This window comes from Mastacembelus armatus, chromosome 11 (assembly GCF_900324485.2).
Source record: "Mastacembelus armatus chromosome 11, fMasArm1.2, whole genome shotgun sequence".
NCBI lineage: Eukaryota > Metazoa > Chordata > Actinopteri > Synbranchiformes > Mastacembelidae > Mastacembelus > Mastacembelus armatus.
The window spans coordinates 2,226,791-2,244,388 of NC_046643.1; the positions used below are offsets into that span (position 1 = coordinate 2,226,791).

The 17,598-nt window shown below is 38.7% G+C and overlaps 1 protein-coding gene across 3 annotated transcripts in view; it reads left to right on the top strand.

The window, feature by feature from the left end:
• Positions 1–17,598, top strand: part of phf14 (PHD finger protein 14) — a 94,432-nt gene that overhangs the window by 27,894 nt on the left and 48,940 nt on the right. For 2 of the 3 annotated variants that reach the window (XM_026299796.1, XM_026299798.1), the window contains exons 11-15: positions 1,996–2,091; positions 5,638–5,744; positions 6,152–6,283; positions 9,961–10,123; positions 15,329–15,391. In XM_026299796.1, coding sequence (XP_026155581.1) covers positions 1,996–2,091; positions 5,638–5,744; positions 6,152–6,283; positions 9,961–10,123; positions 15,329–15,391 — 561 coding nt within the window. The remainder of the gene's footprint in view (positions 1–1,995; positions 2,092–5,637; positions 5,745–6,151; positions 6,284–9,960; positions 10,124–15,328; positions 15,392–17,598) is intronic. The other variant, XM_026299797.1, reaches the window with a different exon arrangement.

Sequence of the window (17,598 nt, forward strand, 5' to 3'; positions counted from 1 at the left end):
AAAGACTGATGGCACTCTAATCTACTTATCTATCTAGTATCTAATATTTGTCTCAGCTGTACAGTTACTTAATGAATGTTAGCATGCAAACACACTACAATAATTACTACCTGCTAAACATTATTGTATTTACAGAGATAGATAGATAGATTGATTGATTGATTGATCGATCAAGCCCAGAGGAAGTCCTTAGTGTAGGCTACAAGAGTTAAAAACACCATGTACAGGCACATCGATGTCTCTAACTACATACTATGCTGAGTATGTCTTATGTTGTCATTTAGGCTCACAACACAACTGCACTAAGTAGAGCCTCAGGTGGCATTAGTATAGCGGTAGATTCAATTTTTTTTGGTAAAAAAAGAAAAAAAAAATTACTTGTTCGGGCTCATTGGTATTTGCCCCATGTAGTTAGATAAACATCCTTTTTATAGTGCAACAGTGTCAGGACTGAGGTGCTGTTATATATGTTTAGTTAAAAGTATAAAACAAATCTAAATTCAGAACAAATTTGTTTGTGAATTTCAAGTGGTATTTTTGCTTTGATATTGTGTTTTTTTTCCTGTTAGTCATCAATACTTATTTCTGTATTCAGTATGTATTACTAACTGATATTAGGTGTGTGCTGTGTCAGCTGTCATGAAGAACAATAACATTATCTTTCTAGAATTTCACCATAGTAGATGTGGCCTTAAAGTGCAACATGATAAAAACTGAGTCAGTCTCTCTCAGCTCTGCTCAAGCATAACCTCTGTGAAGAGGCTACCACTCCATCTCTCACCAAGAGGAAGGGAATACAACTGCAGAGTAAAAGTCACAAGAATTAATGTAGCGTTCAGTCTTCTACCATGCATGTTAAGTGTTATTAATAGAGTGTGTCTTGCTAATTGCACTGCTGGAACTACTCTTTACATGGGTTTGGCCTTAGAGCAAATGCTAGAGAAGGAATATTATTGCTATATCTGTCCCCACTCCTGTTTTCCTGGGAGTCTCCTGTATTTCACAGCTGTCTCCTGCCCTCCTCTCATTTTCTTATTTTTCCAATGAAATTCCTGTAATTTCTATGACCTAAACCTTAGTATGTAAATAATCACATCAATATATTATTACAAGGTTGTCCAGTTGTTAGAACCTGTCTGAAATGCATCCTACTCACACAATCGACACGTCTCACAAACGTCAACCTGTTTGTGACCTCAACCTGGCAACCTGCAACCCAGGTGCAGTGTTGATATCTGCGCAGGTTGTAGATGCAGGAAGTTGAATCAAGCATCACTGTTAGAAATTGGAGGAGAAGACTCATTTGGCACTCCAGCACAAAAACAAAATAAACATCCAAATTTAAAAATAGCTGAACAGAAGAATTTATTTTCATATCCCAAAGTAAAATTAACAACACCCATGACTTTTGCAAAGTGTAGTGCACTCATTTTAATATTGGATATTACTTAGCACATTAAATCACTGCAGCAGAGGCACCGAAGGGCACACTGGTCATTTTGACCTTCATCACTTAAGGATAGGTGGAGGCAGGAACCGGTGTTAGAGACGGAAAATTTATAATAAAAAAAAAAAATAGGGGAAAGAAACATAAGTCACTGTATTATCATAAATGGCTCTGAAACTAGACGGAATGTTAATTAAATAGCTTGAAAAGTGTTTGCAGGTGTATTTTGAAAATCTGCTATGCATCTAGCCTTAATTCTAAGCTGGGCTAACTTGGTCCAAACCAGGCTCTGTATGTAACACTTAGACATGAGACCGATGTCCATCTTGAATTCAACTTCAATTAAAACAAAGTAGTTAAATTTCTTTCTTTCTGTTAGTGAGAAACCAAGTAGTGAAATAATCTAGATTTCCCCCTTTTTTTTTTTAGGAGAGAATTACTAAAATGAATGTCAGATTCTCAAAACAATAATATATAATGCATATGTGCTAACAGGCCCTTAAACCTTGGTGTCCTTGCCTGATGTTGTCTCTTTTATTCTGCTGCAGCTCTGCGAGTCTCTGGAAGAGTTGCTGAATGTGAATGGAGAACTGCGGAGTGAAGGCCAAGCTCTATGGACTCTGCTGGGGGGCATCTTGGGCCAGGTACCAATACTAGTGCTGCCTCTATGCACACCTTCTGTCCTGTTACTTACAGCCACCCTGCTCTTGATGCAGAGATTAGTTGATGTGAACATTTGTGGAACAGGTCTACTTATAGATCTACTTTTTTAGTGCATCAGTGATTTTTAATGGAAAGTAATCCAGATTGCAGGTAGTCTCCAAAGGGCCACCAGTGGTGTGATAGTACAGTCTGTACCGTACCTTTTTTAAAAATCCTTTCATTTTGCAGTAACTGATTGACCTGTCATTTGCCATGAACTCAGACCTGATGGTGAAGGTAAAAGCTGTCTTCCGTTTCTAGTTCCTATGGAAACCAATTGCCAAGATGTGCTACTGTGGCTGATGGGTTATTTAATGAATTTGAACAGCAATCTACAGAAATAGACTGAGATCTTTTTTTTTTTTTTTTGGAAATAACACACTAAAGCTTCAAGTTACAGGCAAAGTCACTGTGAAGATTTACATTTACTGTTAACTAGTGATATTTTACAATATTACACAATTACAAGAAAAAGTATGTGAATCCTTTGGAGTTAACTGCTTTTCTGTATTAATTTGCTACAGAATGTGATCTGATCTTCATCCAAGTCACCATAATACACAAAGGAAAGCTAACTGGAGTCAGTAGTTTGCAAACTTGAGTGAAGTTAATGAAATGAGTTTGGAGGTGTGGTTCAGAGCTTGATTGATAAAAGATACTCAAACATTTTAAGTTTGTTTTTCGTAAGAAGCATTTGCAGACATACGATCAGGAGTAGTTTTTCTGGGTGAGGCTGGAAAAGGGTACAAAGGCATTTCAAATTTATGGTCGACTGTTTTAGCTTGACAAATTGGAGACAGTATTGACGCTACACAACACTGGAAATGCAAATTTATCTGTTCATAAGTCTATCATACGTAAGCCATTGTTGTCCACAGAGGAAGCTATTGCTCTCCAAGAAAACAATACTATATGCCTGAAGTTTGCCAAACTGTACCTTAGCAATTTGCAACAGTACTGGGAAAATGTTTGGGCAGCTGGCCCATATGGTGTATGTCCAAGGCTTCTTAAAGACTGTACTGCCCAATTGTGTGAACCTCTACAGAGGATCTTAAACCTGAGTCCACAGTTGGGGAGGGTACCAGCTCTCTGGAAAATATCTTGTATTGTTATGATACCTAGTACAGTGTCCAGCTGAGGTCAAGCACACAATAGATTCCCTGCAGTTTGCTTACACGTCACATCACATGTGGTACCTATAACCTGTGCAGCAGAATGGCAGAAGGGAACCGCAGGTTCCTCAGGCTTATAACCTATATTGCCTGTATTGAGTATTGCCTGGTCATTACTGGATGTTATTCTCATCCTGAATGTTACTTGTAATTGGATTTATTTATTTGCAATATTTATTGTATTAAAACATATTTATGTAAGGAATACCTATTTACGTATGAAAACTGCTAAAAATAATTCTTCATGTGGTCAATAGCTAACATTTGATGCAATGATTGTAATACCTGTGACAAAATTATCTGTACAAAGAAGGAGCAACACATAGTTTGAACTTATTTAGCTCAGTGAACATTAAGTGGTATCTTATGGTCTTCTTTGATGCATCAATTTTCGTCATCCAATCAGAATATTCTTGTTTACACACATACTAGCATGCAAGGCTATTGTATCATATTGTTCTTTAAATGTAGAGGTGTCTTAACATTCCTAGTTAAGAATTTGTAGGCAAATTTATTTAAGAGAAATATTACATCCACTGCCTGAAATAATGTGTATAGTGTAATTCTTTACGTTTTTATTGATATAAGTGCCATCTAAATCCATAAAAAACGTTATTAAAAGTATGTTTGTTGAGAATGTGAGTCCGGCAGATGAATGGTATAATGAGGTTAATACTGTAATGAGGCAGCATGGACAGAAACGAAGAGGAGACTGGCAGTGAATCTGCAATGACCACCATAAATCACCTAATTATGAATATGCACGGTTTAAGTACTAACATCAGTCACATCACTGCATGCTTTTGTGTCATCTATCTGCCATATTTTCATCTACTATTTGTCATCCTGCCTCTGCATTTCCAGAAATTATTGATATCCCCAACTAGGACTCTAATCCCTCTTCCAGTACACAGTTAGTGCTTTTGTTCCTGTGATGGAGGCTGAGAAATTTTGACTTAGTAGTTTTATCATTAAACTGTATTAAAAAATACAGTGTTTACAGGATTACATTTCTGTCATTATAAAAGCCATATGATTAAGAAATTGAGTGGTATACTGTTTAGGAATGGCTGCCACTACAGTACTGATGCCAACCACATGCATCCTCAGGGGCAGTGGAGATTTTTCTACCCCAGAATTTGATATTAGATCACAGAGCTAAAGATAAAAGGGCTTTATCTAGTATCTGTAGATTATTCTTACAGCTGAAGAGCAAAACTTGCAGAGATAGTTATGATTGTGCTGTTTCCTAGTGATGTTTGTGCTCTAGGTTGATCTTCATTATTTCACTATACTGAATATGAAGAAAATGCTCTCAGTCACAGAAATTTCCCTAGTTTCTGCTGGACTATCTACTATGGATGTATCAATCAGTTTTACATTAGGACACAGCAGAATCATGGGCAGGAAGGTTTTTTAAAGCTTGTCTGTGTACCTGACTGCTTCCACTGACTATTTATAATATTCATGTACTTTCACCTTTGAACTTTTTCATCTGTCTGATCCGACATGTAAACAACGTTGAATCTGCTTCATATCAGCAGCAGAGACATTTTGCTGTGGTCAGATGAAAGCAGAGTGGGATCCAGGTTGGAGAGATAGCCTCAGCAGCCCCTTGTGGGGATGCAGGGCAATGGAAGCCCACTCAGATTATAGAGCTTCCTTGGGGAAAACCTTGTCTGTTTGGTGACAGACTCAGTCCCTACAAGATAAGTTTTCTAATTAACCTGCGTGGCAGCAGAACACCTGAGATGCTGGGAGAATAAACTAGCTATCTATTGGTGCTTTTCACTTGCCAGATACAACAGGTTTTCTTCTCATCTCTCCTCACAACTCTGCTATGAAGGAACTTTTTACAGCACTCCTTTGACTAACAGTCCACACTCTCAGGTAACACAAAGCAGATTTTCATTAAAGTGTCACTTTATTCTCGAGTTGCATCTTTATAGTCAGTAACCCTAACTCTAAACCCTAAATTTCACTTTTCTCTCTAGGGAGTAATCAGTGTGGCAAGACAGGATAATTAAAACAACATGAATTCTTTCCTGATATGGGTGCATGAACAACCACTTTCTGAACTGTTATTGATTGTTGCTTTTTTACTTTGAAGTGACAGCTGTTTTTCTTGTTGCTTGGTGCATTCATAAATGACTTTAAAAAAAACGGACAGCACACTGTATTCCTATAAAGTGTCCTTTAACTATGTTTGAAATACCCCACAGGCCGTGCTTTCCAAACTCTTTCTGTAAAGAAATGTTGCTCTTCATGGCAGTCAAATAAAAATATAATAATAATCTTTTTTTGTTGTTGTGGTAGAAACTAAACACTCCAGCTATTCTGAAAGCCCCAAAAGAAAGGAAGCCCAGCAAAAAAGAGGGAGGAACTTCAGGGAAATCATCAAGTCTACCTGCAATCCTCTACAGGTGAGCACACAGTGTCTGAGGAGATACTAGGTCAGGAAAATAAATTATTAAAGATGAAGCTTAAAATGCAAAATAATAACAGGTAATGAAAACAAGGTGCCTTGATTTAAATATTAAATGCAATGGAGCAGAAACAGCGTTCCTTACTGCATATGCCTATTAATGTTTTCAGACCATTGAGTGAATGTGTGAATTTTCATCTGATATATTCTCTGTTTAGATGGTAAAACAAAGACATACGAAGCTCATCTCTTGCACAATCAGACACACCATGTGTTTATACTAAACAATACATTTCACGATTGAATCACAGTTTTTTCATTTTGTGCTAGAGTTCCAAAATAATGATGAATAATGTCAACAAGCAGCCTTTTCTTACCCATAATTTCAAATCATGTTTTTCTCAGCTGTGGCATCTGTAAAAAGAATCAAGACCAACATCTTCTGGTACTGTGTGACACCTGCAAGCTGTACTACCACCTGGGGTGCCTGGAGCCACCACTAACACGCATGCCCAAGAAAACCAAGAACAGCTATTGGTGAGAGACATGGAAAAAGCAGGGAGTGGGAGAAAACGGGAATGCATATGCATGGTGAAAATGCTGTGTAGAGATTTATGAAGAAATATACTACAAATTTCACTATATGCAGACTATGTGGCCTTAATACTCTCAACTGATAACAATGTGGTAGGGCTGGGCGATATGGTCAAAAAAAAAAAAAAAACCTGATTTATGATTTAAATCGATTATTTTTCCCAGCAGGTGTGCTTGTGCTGTCACGGTCTTATTCATTTAGTAGGGCGCAACATCTCTCCAACTCGGCAGCATGCCTCTATTTGAGGTGCTGCAGTAAATTGGTCGTACTGCTACCTTTGCTAGCAACAGACTTCAAACACACTTTGCAGCGGGGTGTTATTTGTTCTGCATCTGACACTGCATAACTGAACCAATTCCAAATTACGGATGACACTGTGCCTTTCTTGGGAACGAGTTTTTCCCTGCTCGCTGCCGTTTTGTTTGTGTATCTCTAATATGGCAAACGTGCTCCTATTGCATTACGCCAGCCATGATTGGCTGGGACCAAGCACTGGGACTACAGTGTGAAGGAGGGCAGGGACCTTCCCTCCTATAAAAGGGGTTGACGCTGAGCAGAAACAGGCAGAAATTCCTCATCACACATTTCTCAAACCAACTGTCTCTTCTGGACCTGGCTTGACTGTCCTCTGACATGGGTGCAAACTCATCTCGGTCTCGGGGTGCTTTGTCTGCGGAGTGTACAGTTCTTGGGAGATCTGCTCACACTAGCTGGTCACCAAGCAATAGTTTGAGCCCTGATGGTCAATAGTAGCAATACTATCTTCAGTCACCCCAGCAGAGGGATAACACTCAGTGGTAGCAATACCTGTGTTTTACCTGTCTAAGCTGGGGAGACCAGCTCCATGTCTTTGACCCCCTTCCCCAGGAGTTGTTGGGTCTCAGCTTCTAGTCTGGCCTGCTGGAGTATCTGTTGGAGGGTGTGGATTATGATTCAGATCGTGGGTCAGAGCTTCTTGTGTCAGACGAGCATGACGATGAAGACAACTCGTTGATGACACTCTGGCTCCCCCAGTGGCAACCCAGGCAGGTGAAGATGGCAACAAGCCATACAAGGAGAAGCATCCAGTGTCAGGGACCTCCATTCTTGACTTTGAGGGGATGGAGAAACGCGGCCTGTGCAATATGTCCCTGGTAGCCCCGCCACCCCCCACCCCCACCCTCCCACCTAGCAAAAGAAGAAACTGGATGAATTAACAAGTTAAACAGTGTAATAGTATAAAAGTAGGTGGCCTGCAGTGGTGGAAAAGAAATTTTGAGATCAATTTACGTTCTGGGTTTGAGTCTGAGGTCTAAACAGTAGTTTAGGAGGAAGCTCTGCTCTAGGTAACTTTAGAGACCTACTGAGATCAATGTGAGAAAACCAGCACAGCTATGGGTTACTTGTCTCAAGTTTACCGAGGTTCGGTCCGTTCCGCTGTGCAGGTTTCCAGGAGAGAAATGCAGGCATTCCTCTGTCTGGCCGCTGTTTCGTGGAGTTTCATTGATGTGAGATAAGTCAGCTGGAGGTGAGCTGTTTGCTACAGGGAGGATGTCTTTGGGTGTCCCTCCACGTGGGTGGTAAAAGCAGTCTCTACCTCATCGTTATTCTGTTGGTGCTCTTGAGAGTCAAGAGGGTCTTGAGATTCTCTGAGTCTCCAGTGAGTCTCTTGAGGACTCTGAGGGAATCTGGGAAATCTGGGTGTGGATGCAGTGGCACATCAGTGGCCTCATGTTCTTCTTTATGTGTTTCCCCCAATACCCCAATAGCTTTGATATCCCCAACCGTAGCAGAGTTGCCGTTCGGAAAAAAAGGCCTGTTGATGATTTTCATAGCACCCCACTGGCTGTCAAAGCATTGGCTGCCAGAGATAACTCAGCTCCTTTACCAGGAACCCTGGCCTCTGCCATTACACAGAGACCTGCTGTGTCAGGGACACAAAGATTTTTCACCCACACCCAGAGAAGCTGGAACTCTGGGCCTGGTCCTTGAGTGGTTTAACTTTAGGACTGTTGGTCTCCCTCAGAGTGTTATTGACACCATCCAGAGTGCTAAAGCCTCCACAACAAGGTCTCTTTATAAGAGTAAATGGTCGATTTTTGAGTGATGGAGCTCTGATCAGCACGAGGTTCCCTTTCAGTGTTCTTTGGGTATGGTAGATAAATGGAAAGGGAAAGCATTTTCCACAATTAAAGTACATTTAGTGGCAGTCTCAGACTGTCATATTGGCTTTTAGGGCAAGATGGTTGGACAGCACCCTTTGGTGGGCTGATTCATGAGGGGCGTGTGCCACAGGCTACCTGTAACAAGGCATGTCGCTCCCTCATGGGACCTTCCCACTGTTTTAGACTCTCTTTCAGTTTCCCCTTTTGAACCATTAGAACAGGTAGATTTGGAAAAGCTGACTTTAAAGACAGCTTTAATGTTTGCTCTTGCCTCAGCTAAGCAAGTGGGAGAGATTCATGCACTTTCAGTACACTCGACATGTACAAAGTTCTCTCCTGGAGACATGGGTGTGACTCTGCAATCTGACCTGGACGCCCATTTCAAAACAATGGCTCTCTCACTGTATAGTGACTGCCATCGCTTTAGCGTATAATTCAGACGGGCGAAAGCCACCACATGGACTGCGAGCACACTCTGCCAGGGGTCTCACCACTTCATGGGCCACTTTCAGGTGGGTTCCCATTCGAGATCTGCGCTGCAGCAAGTTGGGCTTCACCATATGCTTTTGCCAGGTTTTACAGGCTTGATGTTACAGCTCCCCCACTAGCTCATTTGGTGCTTAGTGTGAGTATACTTCATTAAGGACAGTTAATCTCGTAACTCCTGTTTAGCAATCCGGGACTCACTATTTCCCAACATGAGACATGAAATGAATGTTATGAAAGAGAACTTTGAGTTATTTACATAACCACAGTTCTCTGAGCAGCATGATTGAGTGTCTCAATTTCTTTGAAATTGAGAGGTATATCTGGTGTTACATCAGAATAAAATTAACATGAAGCTCTTTTTCTTTATTGGATGAATATACCATTTGAATTAAATGTGTTTGAAAAAACAAATGACAAATTACAGAGTTGTGCACATACAAAAATCCACAATGCAAGTGTATGTACTTATGTTTAAAAGAAGCACAAAAGGGGGAAGCCGGTGGTTCTTGAAGCTGGTTGCAAGGGGCACAGTGCATTTACAGATACAGTAAATATGAGTATTATCCTATAAGGTTGTGTATTGTGAAAAACCTCTGATAAGGTTGGAGTAACAATTCTAGGAACTGAAGATGTTTATTTGGGAGTTTATAATTTCTATTCATTTGATATAAATGCAGTGAAAGCACTACAAATGTGCTTAAAAAATCTAACTCTTAACATAATTTAAGCTTCCAGTACAATTCAATAAAAGACATCCACTAGTTACTATTATATCGTCATGATTTTTTGATAATGTAGTTCCAAACAACATGAGCACTACAAGCATCACAAACTAGAATTGATCTTAAGAAGTAAAAAGCAAGCCATTGTAAGCTTTGATCAGGTTTCAAAACCTGTTGTATTATTACAGTAAACACTAAAGATTTGGGCCTATGTTAATAAAATCAATACAGTTCAGTAAGACGAATTGTTTTCCTTCTTCTCAGGCAATGCTCCGAGTGTGACCAGGCCAGTAGCGACGAGGCTGATATTGCCATGGAGACGCTACCTGATGGCACCAAGAGGTCCAGGAGGCAGATCAAAGGACCAATCAAATTCATCCCACAGGAGATGTCGCCAGAGCCCAAGAAACATCAAGTGAGAGGCACGGTGTGTATTTGCACACTGGAAATATAAAATGTGATCAGAAGTATATTACAAAAGGGACCAAAGGCTTTGTGTTACATCTTGAGTGAATATACATCATAGATGTAGAAAAAAATCATGTTGAACCTTTGTTGTATCACTTCTTTTGATTGAAGGCAACAGACAGAACTAGAAAGGAAAAAAGAGTGGTGTGAAATAATTGAAACAAATAGGCTTCCTGGAGGGATATTCTACAATCATTTTGTACTCCCAGAAAACTCCAGGAATCAAATATATGTGAATGAAGACTTTAAATTTGGCTTGCACTGCCTCTTCAGGGCTGTCTAGTAGTTTTAAAGGCTCATGAAAATATGAGAAACATAGACTGCTAAATCTCAGCCTGCAGATCAGTTAGGTAACAAAGCATCATGCCCCCACAGTGATGGCAGCATTCACCATGTTTCTGAGTGACTGCGGTTTTATGAAAAAATAATCAAAAGCTTTGTGCACTTAGCAGATATTGAGATGAAATCTCCTGAAAATTGACAAAGAGGTTAATGTGTAAATTCAGTTAAATATTTGTACAAACTGGATTAGCTTAAGATAAACGTTTGAATGCATTTTTGTATTGTAGGAGCACAATGGATGGACTCAAATTTGAATTGCATTCTAAAGAGACAGCCAGTTAATAACCAGTATAAATAAAATGAGTGATTCCAAACAAAACCTTTTTCAGTCACATAGGTGCCTGACTAACCTTATTATTTATAAATGACAACAGCATATAGAGCTAGAATGTTCTTTTACCTGACAGAATAATAAAAGAACCTAACTGCTGTTGTCAAATTTTATGATATAGTTTGTAACTAATTCACAAACTCACTCACATTTGGCAGTTGTACGATTCTCAAGAATTAGCCTCAGAAAGGCAAGAGACATAAGAGAAGTTTAGTGGTTGACACATCAGTAACTTAGGTCCTGTCCTATGTTTCTGCAAGTTTGTCTGATGAGTCTAAATTCAGAAGTGCTCATATTTGTTTTTATCAAATACATTCAGATGACGTCCTCCATTGTACACAGGGGGAGGCTTTTCATTGTGTAAATATGGAGGTAATAAGAAACATTTTCAAACATTCTGTTCCTGACATTAATAGTGTTACCCTGAGTTGTTTACAAGAAATCTTTACAGAAATCATCATGAAAAGGATGTAAAAAGGGAGCCAGTCCTTGGCTGTCATGCCCAGACAGCCAACCAATCACTATGAGAAGAGGGTGTTGTTTTTAGGGAGTTTACAAAGATATTTGTCCATCCAACAAGCAGTTGCGATGGTATGATACTTACATCACATACAGTGAATGAGTTTTATCAATTGTTTTTCTTTTTGTTACCAATTATAATAAAACACTAACATAATTATTTCGCCCTAATTAAAACATTTTAGCAAAGTCATCTTTTTATTCATTCTAAAACATATTTTCAAAGCTAAACTGTCATGCAAATTGGATATTACCTAGGTGCTAATACAATGGAGCCGACTATTTTATACTTTATATTTTTATGGTTCTTTGTCAGAACACAAAAACAATAAAAGCACACAGACAAGACAGAAATAACGGACAACCAATTGCCAATGCAATACAAATTCCCTTATTTTGATATTTATATCTGGTCACCCAGTTAAGGAATATATCTGCATTTGCTTTATTTATTTATACATAATAATCCATATTATAGTTTTCCAGTATTGCCTGCATTGGTATCAAAAGCCATTAAAATTATTTAAACTGTGTGTATCATGTAAATGCTTATATGGTTTTGAAAATTAGCTTTTCTTCCACTTTCAGTGTTGCCATGCATCCTCCTCTGCCAGTTTCCTTACAGTTTGTGCCATTGTCCATAAAACAGTGACAGTATGTGGACTGTGTCAGCTTTTGTTGTAACATTTGTGTCAACTGTGAGAGGGAACAGCACCATCTCTTCACTACTCTCGTCGCCTACTGAATCAGACTTATCTGTACCGACCATGCTCTGATCCTGTGATAAAGAACTGCCTCAAAACTCCCTCAAGAAACATTTCTGATTATTATACTGCAGCTCAGGGGTGAAAGCAGGGGATGGGTTTCTCTTTAACTTGTCTTTTGTTTTTCCATTGCCAGTATGTGACCTTGTGTCTTAAGGGAACATTCTTCTTGTGGCTGTTGATACTCACAGTAGAGCCAATAACACTACCACTAGCTAAGTTCCTCCTATACTTGATTACAAATAGTCAAATCAACAAAGAAAAAAGGGATTGTTTCAGGCACTTCTCTGCACTCTGCACTCTATCTATCTTAGAGGAATAATGGTGGCATGGTATAGTTTGGCAGTCTGGGTTAATGTGTTTTTCTGTTCAGGTTTATAGAACCTAGGTCCAGAGGTGCTGAAGACCCTGCTGGAGCTCTCAGGGATTAAGCAGCTTTCAGATTTTCTCAGAGCCACAGCTACTCAGGCACAGCACTTCAGTGCAGCATTTATCTTCAAATGCAAGGCGTGTAATAGCAGACACTTAAAGGGCTTTCTTTGCATTTTTAATGCTTTTACCAGGTCACCAAGCACTGGCACTTCTTTAAAGCCACATTTCAGTTTATCGGGACAAGCTAATTGACCTCCTGCTGGCCTCTGAGACTGCAATATGTAAAAGGTTGGAATGCATGTGTATATGTACATACACACATAATTGGCCAAAAGGGATAACATGCCCAAATAGCATCTTGATAAAGCTAAGCATCCTGTGGCTGTTATTCATGGTGTAGTGGGTTGTGCCTCTTGGAGTAAACCCTTTAAAGGCAACGTGTAAGCAGAATTTTATTTAGCATGTATGTAATGTCACAGCTGTAAAATTGATGCACTATAGCACAATGCCTGATTTTATACAGCCTTGCTAAAGACTCTCCAACACTGCCCTATCCATACTGAGACTCATGTAAGGACAATTCCTTAAAACATGTTTGTTTTTTAGTGTTGGCGATGTATGAAAACAAAAAGAACTTGCAGTTTTAAACTATATCATGGATTAGTTTTAATACTGACCTTTTTTCTCTCCTCTCACACTAAAATCATCTCTCAGTTGAGGTGGACAATGGTACTATTAGCTGTCAACTTTGTTTCATTGTTGATACAATACCCAGAGACCCGTTTCTATGAAACAAGACACAATAAGGTTATTTGCTCTCCAAGTTTAAACCTTAATCCAATCCAGAATTTGTGGCAGAATTTAAATGCTTCTGAATCTGACATGGACAGATGAATAAGTTATTCACTTAAAATAAATGTATGTATGTGATTTTTTCCTTTGTTGCTTTATTTAAATAGGTGTGTCGGCATTGTTTCCACCTCCTTTAGAATTCTTTTAAGTGTCGAAAATTCTAATCACTTAGAATATTTAGATGTTTCCCATTAAAGACTCTATATTCATTTGATGCTATAGCAAAGGGATGTTTGATGTTTAAAAAAATTGGAGGAAATTTAAGGGGGAAATTTGGAGTGTAAGAGGCTAATGGAAGGTAGAAATAAAATGTCACCTTCAGGTCATGACATGATTTACAAATTTACAACCCACCACAGAGCTAAAATTAAAATCTCTTATATGAACATATGCTATTAATCAGTTGCAATTTTATGATAATCCAATAAATGTAGCTACACTTCGTTATGCTTTGTTAATTTTTCTAATCCTGCATGAAATTATTAGAATGATTGTTAAAGATGCACTGATGTACTCAAGATTGATTTTGCCCGCAGTTTTAAATTCCTCACTTGAGCAGAGACTGAGATTAGTTGTGTTGTGTGGCTGAACAACTTTTAGCTGAACTCGCTACTAGACTGCTCTCTGTTCACCTCACCATTATAGATTACTTTAACAGACACTACTTTAATTTAGAAATTATCAATTAAGATTAGGCCTTTTGTTTGGTCATGCAGCCACAGGAGAAATGGTTCAGACCATTTCTCCTGTGGCTGCATGCCAATTGGCATCATTTTTGCAGTTAGCATTCTTGAGTTAGAAGTTCTCCATCTGGTGAGTGGTAGCAAGCCAAAGGGAACAGATGGAATTGTTTTAACAATTTGTTTAAATACGTTGTTGATTTTTCTTTCCCTTTAAACTGTCCCAGCAGCTCCTAAACTGACTTGCTATCAACATTATGTTTGATTTTCATTTCTGTTTATGCTCAGTCTTCAAGGAGAAATCATGCTTCAGACCTGAGTAATAAATGGTGTTGAAAGAATGTGATTGGTGTTCTATCTATCAGATCACCTTCGTTATAATCTCATCACATCTCATCTCATCTCATTTCATCTCATCTTTATAGATTTTAGGTTGTGCAGTTGCATTTAATGGTTCCATTCTTCATTAATTACTGTCTGCTTCCTCAATTAATTGAATCTCCTATTGAAAGGCTTATAGGTTTGGTTTCAGACACGAGGGACCAGTGAAATCAGGAACACCAAGCCAATATAGAGTGCCTTCAGAAGCTATTTACTCCATTTTGTATTTACTTTGACTATCATGTAAACGCACATTAAGAGGATAAGACAGGCGATTTTATATTTTTTGATTATTGTCCCCGATCCTATGCAGTGACTGAAACAATGGATTTCATGTACTTGCCATAATGTCTGTTAATCCAGAATGTGGTTCTGTTTGTCTGTACCCCCATTGTTGTCCAAAAAAGTATTAAAGCCATATCAGCATGCTCCTCACAAAAAAATATTTTTTAATTAAAAATCAACTCATAAGACTAATAAAGAAACTGCTGTGCATGATTGTGATCCCTGTCCTGTCTATGGTACTTCGCTAACTTGTCATGTCTAGCAGAGTAGTGTAAACAGAGCAGAGATCATGCGCATGCATAGTTCAGTCTTTCTTGTAAAATATGATGGCTGCTCTTAGCCTTTGGACAAATAGAAAATCAAACCTTATCCTTTATGGAAGCACTTTGTGGAAACCCGTTAGGTAGCAGTTACAGGCTTGAGTCTTCTTAGGTACATGTGTACAAGCTTCGTATGTCTGTATTTGACCAATTTAGCCTTTCTTTGTGCAAACCAATTATGCCTGACCATTTTCTGTGCTCACACTGTCATTTTTGTATTTTTTTTAAAATAACAAGATCTAAATAGTCAGTTACCCATAAGTTCTCACAGTAATGGTTTTGACTACTACATAAAAGTTATATGTTTGTGTTCCACAGAGAACCAGAGGACAGAAGAGGAAGAGGCTTCCCATATGTGAAGACAGAGAAGATAAAATTGAGGTGTGTCCTTTTATATTCCTCAAGAAATCTACTGCTTGTTCAAGGTTATATGCTGACCTATTGAGTTTCTTAATGAGCTGGTTCAGTTCTGCTCTTGAATGCTCTTGCTTTGCTTTTAACCCCCTATGCTTACTACAATAATTCAGGTTTTTGCCTTAGGCCACCTTATTTCTTGCTCATATTTACCATATTATTACTTTTTAAGAATAGACTATCAGTTAATTGATGTAATTTACCCATGACATCCTAGTAAATATAAATCAATACACTGTTATAGAGCAGTGTACTCCTTAGCCAATGAAATTTAAAAGAAACCTGCCTTAATCTCATTATAGCTAATGTGATCCCACCTCGCACTGAGCGCACTGTTCATATGGAAATAATAAGAGGTGAGCCAGGTAATTATACCTGGCTCACCTCTTATTATTTGCACGCCCCTGAAAAATGACATTAAATGTCCAACTTCATCAAAGAATTTACTCACTTTTTCTGCGCATTCATATGATGGCACACCACATGAGTGAAGAAGTATTTTGGACGGTTCTGGACAGCGACGAAGAATTTACTTTCTCGTCAGAGGAATAACGCGACTCAGATGTACAACGTTTATATCTGCATCTGCATTGCATTGCAGTAATTCCCTCTTAGGCACATTCCTGAGTGAAAGGCTCATTATGCAGCTCATTATGCAGCTCATTATGCTGGTCTTTGTCTTCTCAGGTAAATCACATGATTATTCATTATCAGGCACACCTTTTTACATATTCACTTTCTACTAAAAAAGTGTCTTAGAAAATTGAAATCTGTGTATTGTTTTCTGTGAATAAGTGAACAAGATGTTGAAGCAAACACTCTAGGCTACAAGATGCCTGTCTCAAAAGTCTTGTGAATCAATGTTCTCTATGTGTTTTATGGCCTTATTTCAGTGACTTAAAAATTTTAGTTTTTCACTAACCATGCATTGTGTTTTCTCAAAAACACAATCATGTTTAAAGTATTTATTGAAATGTGCTCGGAAAATGGCGATCAGCATAACAAAAGTGTGTCTTGCCGCATTCTGACAATCTAAAATGTCCCTTATCAATGTTATGTGTCCACAACAAGGGCACCAAGTTTCCTCTATAGTTGTACTAAATTGTTGACATTGATGTACAGTACATCATAAAAGGCCGTCAACCAGATAGAAGAACCAATCATGATTTATAAAAAGGCACACTCATATAACAACTTAGTTCAATTATGTATCAGTTTTCCAAAATTATCTTTTTATTTGTCCAAAATATGGTTTGGATAATAGGGAGGAGCCCAGAACAGGTCTGGGGTGCTGTTCAGTGACACTTACCTGCATTAGGTAATTTCACATATTGCTTATGAAGGGCTTCTCTCATTAATCCTCTCATGAGTTTCAATGACAGATTGCACATATAATTAACAGTGCAAGTGCTCAGACAAAAGATGATGATCAGAACAACAATAGTGGATCAGTAGGAACCAAAGGTTTTGTTCATTGATTTTGAAGGACCCCACCCTCTTTTGGCATCATTATGCAGGTCAAGCAAGTTCTGAAAAATTTAGATATATTTCCATAATTGTCTGGGATAAGAGTTACACCTCTGAGGTTGAGTGTAGCACAAAGACCTCCTGTTTTTTCACTAATAATTAGTATGAGGTTATCTGATATTTAAGAATAGTTAATCAGATTTTTCATTCTCTGCTGATATGGTAAAGCGTTTTATAGTCTCTTCTGGCGAAAGCACAGAGGATATAAGGCTGTGTGATCAGAAAGAGAAGTCATCCAGAACCACTGGAAAAAAACTATACAGTGGTAGTGGTTCAAAGTGTCTCTCTCTCTTTCACCGCGACTCTTTGTCATTTGTACCGCAGCATGTCATGTATTTCACTATCTGTAGGTGGTGCTCAGCTTACATGTACAGCACCCTGCGCATGCGCAGACCATCCTGTAGCCCATACTATAATGAATGCGTACTGTGCCCTGCACTGTGCTGCAGTACAAATGACAAACAGTTGCAATGAAAGTGGCAACTTACCGCATCAGAGAGTGACACTTTGAACTGTAATGTGTGAAACTGTCTGACAGACACAGCCTGTCTGTCAGTGCCCCTGCTGTTACCTTATGCTCGCAGCAATACATTCCAGTCTGTGCATTCAAAGCAGTCCCTTAGAGACTCTTTGCCTCAGGTGTCCAT